Source organism: Palaemon carinicauda, chromosome 5 (genome assembly GCF_036898095.1).
Source record: "Palaemon carinicauda isolate YSFRI2023 chromosome 5, ASM3689809v2, whole genome shotgun sequence".
Classification (NCBI taxonomy): Eukaryota; Metazoa; Arthropoda; class Malacostraca; order Decapoda; family Palaemonidae; genus Palaemon; species Palaemon carinicauda.
In genome coordinates, this window is record NC_090729.1 from 183,172,479 (window position 1) to 183,182,663 (window position 10,185).

Sequence of the window (10,185 nt, forward strand, 5' to 3'; positions counted from 1 at the left end):
AGATCTCAGATGGCTAACAAGTTTTTTGTGGTCTCCTGATACCCAGTTAACAGATAGCAACCCCTTTTTTTGTAGCAGTTGCCTTGGATAGATGGATGGAGTAGATCAATTTAGGCAGACCACAGACTCTTATGTTTTGGCAGCCTGTAAGAGGTGTGAAGCTCGCAGGATAATATTTATAGAAGTAGCATACATGTGCTGGATGGGATGGACATAGACGGACTGACAAAATGATGATATGAAGCACTAGTGATGACTGGGAGGAAGTCCGAAGCAGGAGTCATGGGCGCTGTAAACCAGGTCTCTTGTCATCCTGAACCCGTTCACCGTCTTTTTTTTTTATAGTAAGCACCAACTGGACTATGTTCAATTAGCTGTTGGCTTATACCTGACCACCAAGATGCTTGAAAAAAAAAAAATGTGCTATTATGAAAATCTTTCAAGAATTTTGATCAATCTCTTCTGGAGAAGTTTTAATTCTTTCATTTTGCCTTGTTTCAAGTTTTGTTCTCCTGCCTGGTCTTAAGCTGTTATATCTCATCTTGATTTGTGGGGCAGGAACTTGCAGTCTATTACATTAATAATTCCTGATCTAGTTTTTGATCTCTGGCACTGTCGTTCAGTTAGTTTAATCAGAGGTCTATTGGGAATGTCCCTACCTGGCATCAGCTAAGCAAGGAAGTGGGTTTGGGAGAGCCTATAGGTCTACCTGTGGAGTCACCAACAGCCATTTCCTGGCCCTTGGTCCTAGCTTGGGTGGAGAGGGTGCAACAGCCATTTCCTGGCCCTTGGTCCTAGCTTGGGTGGAGAGGGTGCTGATCTTGTGTGTATATAGTTGGTTTCTAAGACATTGTCACTGTCCCTTTCCTCTGCCAGTCATGAGTGGTCTTTTAAACTTCAAAAGTTCAAACTTTTGGCAAATTCAGGCTCACATAAGTATAGACTGACTTAATGTTGTTACTGTTCTTTCTATCGATGGTTGTGGCCTGGCAAGTAATGATAATTTGAACTTTTAATTTAATTTTGTTTTACCAGCCATGAGACTTCCATAATAGGAACATTGAGGCCAACACACTCCTCTCTACGGTAAAATAAATCACAATACTGTTACGGATATGAGACAAAGAATGCAGACCATGAAAGCTCAGAAAGAAGTCCTTTAGCTAATAAATCCCGAAGACATCATAGAAACCCTAAAAATAAAAATCTTAATCTGTGGCTCTAAACATGAGAGTGACACAGATTAAAGACCATGGCAATATGGCTTGATCAAGCTTGCTTTTTTTTTTCCTCGCCATTAATCACTAATTCAAGAAAACTAGAAATTTGGTTTTTGAGGTAAAAGCAATAACATCAGGTGAGTATAGAAATAAATTATATTAAGATTTGGTTTTTAAGTAGAAAAAAATTATCAATGTAATCATTTGTCATTGTTCTAATCCTTCCTTCTTATTTTTAACTTTTTATGGACTTGAAAATCCTGTTTTGGTGATTAATTTCATTGTCAAGTTTGTTCTTTTACAGAGTCAGAGAGAGAAAGTGATAGCCACTAAGTGTCCTTCCAAGTTCCTGACAAAGTATGATGATGGCATTGAAATGCAGCTTATATAACTTCATTTTATTTACAATTACTTAATAGGTTTGATTGAAGGTAATGGGTGCCTCAGTGGGATTAATTTTATAAGACTTCTTTTCTATTGATCTAATCTAATATTTTTAACAACATTGCAATTTCCCAATAACTCTGCTATTCTCATTCTTACAGAGGATATGTTATCATCAGTATATGAATAAATTCTTTATTTCCAAAAGAGTACATTTGGACGCAAGTTTTTGTACGAAGTTCAGGGGCATTTCAATGTTTGGTGATCTATCTTGCTTCATCATTTAGGGTAGGGTCAAGTTGCAACATTCTTCAAGCAGAAAAGTGTTAGCTCATAATCCGGCTTGAAGTTTTTGAGTGATAAATGGGGCCTAATTGCAGTGCTGTTGAAAAGATTATAGATCAATAGAAAAGATGTCTTAAACTTAAAACCACTGATGTAGCCATTGTTTTTAATCAATTTGCATAACATAGGGTCCCCTACCAAAATAGTATATACACTAGTTATTTAATTTAACTAAAGGTTATGTTTTGTTTGATTTACAGGCTATCATTCATTCCAGTTATGTTTTTAGATAAGTTCTGCTCTTGCCTAAGATTACAAGGCTTGAAGTATTTACCTTGCCATTGTCAGCGCTTGTCTCTCGCAAGTACTATGGAGTTCGTTGGGGGGGGGGGAAAGAATTTTTATTTAATGCAATGGTTTTATGCTCAAACTGCTGTCTTTCATTTTTTTCTCAGAAAAATATATATATATTTTTTTCTAGTATGTGTTAAGCATTATTTTTTTCTTATGATAAATGGGCAAGCATATTTCAGAATATCTTGTATTAAACATGTTTGTTGTCAATGGCATTGTTCAAGGCCATTTTAAGATTGTTTATGCATGATTCAGAGAAGTTTTATTGTTGTACTTGCAAAGAAGTAGGGCTGTGCCTAATTGATTGGTGTTAATGAGTCATTATGAATTAAGAATGTTTTACCAAAAATTTTATGCAAGGAAAGGACTTTCGGTTCTTTTTTCACTGATCTGTGCCATGGAGAACTGTATTTTTAATTTTGGCAATCTTCAATTGTATCAGGAAAAGGCTTTGGATTGAAATGTTCAGTAATATAAGTAACATTTGCAGTTATATTGTGAAATGGTAAATCTCATGAAAGAATATTTTCTAATAGCCGAACAATACCCGTTTGACAGGAGAATTTAAGACGAGAAATAAAAGACAAAGAAACAATTGTAGGGCTAAGTTACAATTTAGAAATTTTAAGTGTTGCCAGCTGAGTGCTCCAAATCTATGACTTGAGAACTTTCCAGTGTCCCGTCCCTCAGTACAAATCCTACTTTGGATACCCATTGTCCCTCGGTACAAATCCTACTGTGAGACTGTGTTAAAATAGTGACTGGTTTAATTATTGTTACTGTGGTACGTATTAACATTTGTAATCAAGAAATTACAAATATTCATCAGTGTTGTCACCGACAGTTGTTCTATCTCAATGCATTTTATATACGAGTTATATTCCTCATTATTTGGCTTTCCCCTTCACATTTCCTTTGATGGTTTTACAGCTCTTACAAGGGGTTACATGTCAGTCTGCCTAAAGTAAAGATTTTGAAGGAAACTGCAATTCCAATGGTATTTATACAGTACAATAACTTGGTATCCCTGTTGATAGAATCTTACCATTGAACAACCATAGGATATTTGCTTTTTAGTTGAGAGTTGGCACAAGACTTAAATTTTTCAATCCTTCATTTTGATAGTTTTTGACATCTAGCATGTAGTTATTTTTCAGACATCAATTTTTGCAAATTTATTGCTTTTTACACCTATCTAAACTACAGCGATCTAGATCATGTATAGTTGATTTAAAGGTTGAGTCGATGTCTTTTGTACTTTTCTACTGTCAGTTTTATGGGAACCAACAAATTTCTGAGTTCTGGCCTTAAAAAGATTTTTTCACTGCTTGGTTTTCTCCATATATTTAACATTCACAACAGCTTGTGAGTGGACAGTTCACTTGTAACTTATCCACTTCTGTTGTACTACCTCTTTTTTTGTAAATTTTATTTTTAACAATATTGGAGATTTTTAGGAGCCACTTGTATTTCAAAGAGCTGCCAAATGGACTTTTAAATTTAGGCCTCCCCCCCTTAACATGGATAGATTTATGAATTTGGCCTGTATAAGGCCCAAGTGCAACTGGCGAAAAACTCGGCTATATTGTGATGATTGACACGTTCGTAATTGATAGATCAGTGATACAGAGGTTTTGTATGAAGTTGGAATAGGTAAAGTAACATCGATAATAAGTACAACTAGAGCCTTTCTATTTACATAGTTTTGCCTGACAAAAGTTATGCCTTTCTATTTATAGTCAGCTGACATTGACAACTGAAGGTAGGAATAAGGAATTGGGGTTATCTGGGACCATAATTGCAGTAAAAAATTAATCCAAAGTTACTACTAGCTAGTGAAATAAAATTCATGTTGACTTATCTTTAAATGTTGATTTTGAATAAGGCCTTATTTGACTGTAGCTGAATTCCAGTTTTCTTAAATATCCTGAGCTGTAAATTCCATCTATGTACTTAATTCCCCACTTTTTCCTGGCATACCCTCTTGGCTGTTGCATTCTTTTGTTGGTATATCCTCTGACTGGGAAAGGTACCTGGATCATTTGTCTGCATTTCCTCTTAAACTTCAAAAGAACCAATTTGTCATTCATTTATGGAAAACCTTTTGTTTTTTGTGCTGATCCACCCATAGACTGGCAATATTATCTGGAGCTCTTATGTCTTGTATTGCTTCCTAGTCTTATGGATTTATTTTTTTCTATCTTCCAATTGATTTATTTGTCCAATCTTCATCAGACAGCCTTTGCAAAATTTGATCATTGGTTGTATAGTGTATATAATCTGCCCTGTAATGAAAAGGATTGTAGCCCTGTAAAGTTTATTAGAAATCATGAGAGCTTTTAAAATTAACAGTAATTGGTATAAAAATTACTTGGTGATAAGATCATTTTGCCCAAATGGAAACTTGCATGTATTTGTTATGTAGATTTATTGTAGTTATAAGAATAATTTTTGTACAGATTTGAATTAAGGTCCAATTTTCTATTTCACAAATGAATTGTGAACTGCTCATGAATTGTGAACAAGTATATTTTCTACTACAAATAAATACCCTAGAATTCTTGTATCAAAATTATTATTTTTTTTTTTTGTATCACATTGAAATTTGATCGGAAATGCCTAAATTAATTAAAGGCAATTTATAAATCAAACCAATAATAAAGGAATAGAAGAACAATACTTGTGGCTAGACCTACTGCAAAACTTTTAATTTAAACATTGTCCTATTAAAATGAAGCTGAATAGACATCCAGTCTGCTGGAGGGAAAATTTGCCTTTTCTGACCAAAGTAGATGATTAGAAAATTTGTTTCTACACATACAAACCTTTGTCTCTTGGTGGTTTTAATCTTAAGATTTTCTTTTAGATAAGAGTTGATGTATGTGGGATATTTAGAGGTAAGGAAGGATTTGCAGTTGTATGACAATTTCCTGTGCAAACTTGTTCCTATAAGACATCATTCTAGTTTGCTGTTTTATTCCTTAGCTGGTGCGACCCTGTGACGACGACAACAATACTAAGAAGGTTGGCAATGCTCAGATGTCGATGCACTTGTGGTCGCCAAGTGTAGGCTAAAGGGGAAGGGAGTCTTCCTTTTTACCTTGAAGTGTATTCCAAATACCAGAAAGGCGCTAAGGGTGTAACACCTGGCTGTGCAGTCTCTTTATATAGTTCCTGTGGTTTCTCTTACCTCAAGTGTCTTCATTAGCCTTTATGAACTTGTAGATGATGATGATAAGGCAAATATAAAGTTCTTTCTCTGACGCTTTGTGAATGTCTTTGCTCTTACTTCTAGACGAGAATAAGTTGAAGATGTCTCATCGAGGATGTCCAGGAAGATCAATCAGTGGGGTCATGTAGGCATAACTCCTACCATTTCTCAATAGGGTATTATCAAGAACCTCCTTGAGAGAGTGTCTAAACTTTTCCTGTAGCGGGAAGGAGCATTGGCGCTGGGAAGGAGTACGGTGTACTTGATATGGATGTTCATGCATCTTTTACCTTGTGCTCACTCAGTCTTATAACAGGATAAGGGCTGAGAATTGTCCCAAGTACTAAAGTACAGAGTAGGGCACAAATCCCTTTTTCACTCATCCTGGGCTAGGCAGTGCATGTTGAGGGTTGTCCTTTGATGGGAAAAGCATAGGTATTCACCGTTTCTGCACTCTTGTTCAATCTTGTACCGAATGTAGTGTCTTCGATAGAGAACAGATCAAAGTAGCATGATGTAAGTATCAGGAGGAGTGGTACATGGTAAAGATGTTCATGCGCCTGTTACCAGCTCGCTATCTAATGCAAGACCGAGCTCTTGTACGTTTGATTGGAATTGGAATGAAAGTCATAGCCCACTTTCCATCCTCCTTCCAACAGGCAACTGCCAAGGAAGACCGCAGCTTAGCAAACCTTCCTCATACGAGAAGAGCGAGGATATTATAAGCAGACTGTCTTGACAGTCACCGAGACAGCTTTCCACGTGCAATAGGATTCCACAGTGTCCATGATCTCAATCTCCCAGTGTATAGAATTGAAACATACCACCTTTCATGCGTATACACTCCATCCCAGATCCAAGCACATAAGTCAAACATTTGATCCATCCCAGCTCTTGGGAAGAATCTATCTGGGATGCACTTGTGGAAGACAAGACTGGTATTGACTGACAACCTTCTCTGCTTATAACATATAGGAGTATACCTAGAGGTCCCTAGACACTGTATTTAAAGCATGGTGGTAGTTATGGAATACATTACGGACTGTCCTACAAATTCACCAAAAGATTGTCCTCTCCCTCATCATGTTGCTTTGCTTAAATTTAAAACGCAAAGAAGAAAAAAATAACTAATGATCATTCTAATTGTTTCGATAATGGTGTGTTCTGACAGCATACAATCCCTCATCCTTTAATTAGGGATTTATTTTCAGTGTGAGCTGTAATCGGTAGATAAAAGTTGGATAACGAGCGGTTATTGAACTGGGTAGGGAGCTTGGCAAGGACCATCGCCTACCTTACAGCTGGATAGTCTTCACATTTGTTGGGAAAGGCCTTTTAAAGAGGGTATGACTGTTTGTAGTCATCGTGTTGTACCAAATGTAGATCATGGCCTCCGGTACAGTGGCGGGCATATGCCCTGGAGAGGAGGAAGTGTTCGTTGAGGTTTGACTGGCCAACACCCAAGAACACTGAGGGGAAGTCTTCGCCAAAGTCTGAATGGACAGCGCCCAAAAAGAATGAGGGAAGTGTTTTGCCAAGGCAGGACTGTGCATTGCCCTTAATAATGAGGGGAAGTCTTCTGCCTCTCCTGGCTCTTAGGGATGCCCTTGCTGCTGTTGGACCAGTGCTTGTACCCCTGAATCAGTACTTGGGGAGAATGCTGAAGGTGTCAGACCTCTGATCAACATTGGCAGAGTTGAAACGGTCTTGCTGGAGCACGGGGAACCCCTGGTGTTCGTCACTACCCTTCGGAGGCAGCGGACTAATGACAAGGAGTTTGACTTTAGGAAGACTTGGTCTTTTAGATGCCTTCCATGATTTGTTTAAGAGTTGGTACCTCTGAGCATTTTGTGTCTCAAGGGCCCCTGGTGATGCCAGTAGTGAAAATGGTGATTCCCATGTCAGGGAGGATAATGCTTCCTTTCAAGGTAAGGAATGGTAAGGTAGCCCCTCAACCGGCTGGCAAGGTGCCAGATTAGGGAGCTGTAAACCCCCAGGGCCTTGAAGAATAAAGTTGAAAGGGAAAAAGTGTAGAGTGAACCCTATCACTTACCCAGTGCCTGTGTTCCCTTGAGCTTGTTGCCCCAACCCTAGCGCCAGGCGGTACGGTGGCCTTTTCAGTCTCCCTCTCTCTAGTTGTGCCTCCTGTGAAGGGCTGATGACAGTGTACCTTCCCCTCTCCCTATGGCTGTTGCCCTTCTGTTGTGCTTCGTGTTGGAGCAATCCCTGTGGTTTCTTTTTTCAGTGGAGCATCGTTGTATATGGTCACTCAGACCTCGACTGCTCTGCTTGAAAAGCCAGGATTGAGGGCAAGGAGGTAAAGGCAGAGAATGCCAACCTTGGTTGTCATAGAATGAGAGGCGCAGGACCTTGCTCCCTGGGCGCAGGGTCGTGGTTGCTCCACCTTTACCCGCAGAAAGGGAAGTACTTGATACTCGTTCCTGTCGGGTCTCGTACCAGATCTCAAAATGCCATTGGCCGGGATGGCTCTTCGACAAAACCCCGATTACAACCCTGGCTCTGTCCTTTGGATAGAATGGTCATCTAAGTGTTGGGGGGGAGGAGTCTCCAGAATATGCTGCCTCACCTTCAGACTTGGCGAAGGGCAAGGGTGCTAGGGTACAGTTTGTCTCGAGGACTCAGGAGCCTTCCTGAATACAGTAGGAGAGAGTATTTGTGAAGATCCTTGCACTCATTCACGAGTATTTAATGACCTCCAACGGTGTCCCTCCAAGGTACTTAGGACCAGTTGGAGCTCTTTTGGTCAGACCTTGTGAACCATGTCAGCAGGTCAAGCAAGAACCTGCCTAAACCTCTCGCCAAGCAGCAAAGGTTCTACAGGTTTAAGAATGTGACTGCACCTTTACAGGAAGACCAGTCTCTCTTTCTGGAGAAACTTAAATCTGAAGGCCTTGGTTACTCTCCGTGCTGTTTCTTGGCTTGATCAGTGGTCAGAAGCAGTTGGTAATTAAGGAAGATTTGAAGAAGTACAAGTTATGAGCTAACAAGTGGGAAGGCAGTCAATTTCTTCGCCCACCAATCAACGAATGTGTGGCCTAACTGGGTCTCAAAGAGGTGAGACGCTGTGTACTCATTTATTTATTTTTTTAACCCTGGATAGGTACGGTCCTCGGACACCCCTTTAAGGGTATACTCGGACGCGAACGACCCCGACGCCAAAAAAAATTCTTGAAAAATCAGTTTTTGCAGTAACCTCCTTTTTTCTTTTGCCAAAAAAAACTTCAATGAATGCTTAAAACAACTGTAAAGATAAATACTACTCATCTGCAGAAAAACTATTTATTATAAATATTTTAAAAAATTAAGTAGAAAAAAAAAAAGACCTGACATAAAAATTCATAAAAAAAAAGTTTATACATATATACACAAATCCTTTTAGGAATTGATTCTTGAATGTTTAGGACACATCTTGATGTATTTTGGATGAAGTCAGACCCATGGAGGTGAAGATCTGAAATGAGAAAAAAAGGGTAACTTTTTTTGGCCAAAAAAAATTGTCCAAATTTCATGAATTTTTTTGGGTACCCAAATGAAATAGGAAGTAGCTAATTTTTTTAGGGAATAAACATATGTTATCCTAAAATAGAAATATGTAAAAAAATCTTCATTATTTTGTAAATTACATTTATATCAGGGGCCATATCTAAAGGTAATTTTTTGAGTACTTGGAAATTTCGTAAAAAAATACATATATTTAATATATAATATGATATTTATGCAGGTAAAAATATACCAAAATATCACAAATTCTATAGGGAACAAGAATATATATAGATAGGGCAGCGTACGCTTCGGATATGTCCACAAAATGGCCGCCAACCACACTGACTCAGACTCCCTAATCTGCCACTTGAAATGTAGGAAGGGTATGTCAATTTCAAGGTGTTATTTACTAATCTAATTATTATTGGATATGCATAAAAATTGTATGGTGGGTTGCTGGATAATTGTCGATTATTTTACGACTATAAAATTAAAATTCTGACCCAAAAAACTTTTTTTGAAGGGAAATAAAATCGAAAAAAAAAAATGTAAAACAATATTTTAGCTAAAAAAATTTGATGATATTCAATCAAAAAAAAGTAAACAAAATTTTCTGACAAATAAACATCTAGAGGAATCATTACTCTGTGATAGTTCCTTAGTACGTAGTAATTTTGAAAGAAAGGAGAAAAAACGAAAAAGTGGCAATCACAGGAAAATCGAACACATACCTATATATACGCCATATCTGGCTAAAAGAAAAAGATAGGCATGGGTAGCCAGATAATCTAGAAACACTTTCCAACACTATAAAAATATAAGTTTTGCGACACTACTTGCCAATTCCTTACGGTAACATGACTAAGCAAAAAAATGCAAAACAAATAAAAAAGGCCACTCGTGGAAAAATGGCCATTCTAATATACGGCATTTCAGAAAAAAAAAATTTCAGCCACGTGCTAGGCAAACCATCAAGGCATATTTTCCGACAAATAAACATATAAATGAAATATTACTCTGTGATAGTTCCTTAGTACGTAGTAATTTTGAAAGAAATGGGAAAAAACGAAAAAATGGCAATCACAGGAAAATCGAACACATACTTATATATACGCCATATCTGGCTAAAAAAAAATAGGCATGGGTAGCCAGATCATCTAGAAACACTTTCCAACACTATAAAAATATAAGTTTTGCGACACTACTTGCCAATTCCTTACGGTAACA

General features: G+C 37.8%; 1 protein-coding gene across 3 annotated transcripts in view; it reads left to right on the plus strand.

Moving 5' to 3' along the window:
- Nucleotides 1-4,815, plus strand: part of LOC137641667 (uncharacterized) — a 129,549-nt gene extending 124,734 nt beyond the window's left edge. For all 3 annotated transcript variants that reach the window (XM_068374444.1, XM_068374443.1, XM_068374442.1), the window contains exon 9: nucleotides 1,525-4,815. In XM_068374444.1, the coding sequence (XP_068230545.1) occupies nucleotides 1,525-1,553 (29 nt within the window). In that variant the 3' untranslated portion in view covers nucleotides 1,554-4,815. The remainder of the gene's footprint in view (nucleotides 1-1,524) is intronic.
- Nucleotides 4,816-10,185: the final 5,370 nt, after the last annotated feature.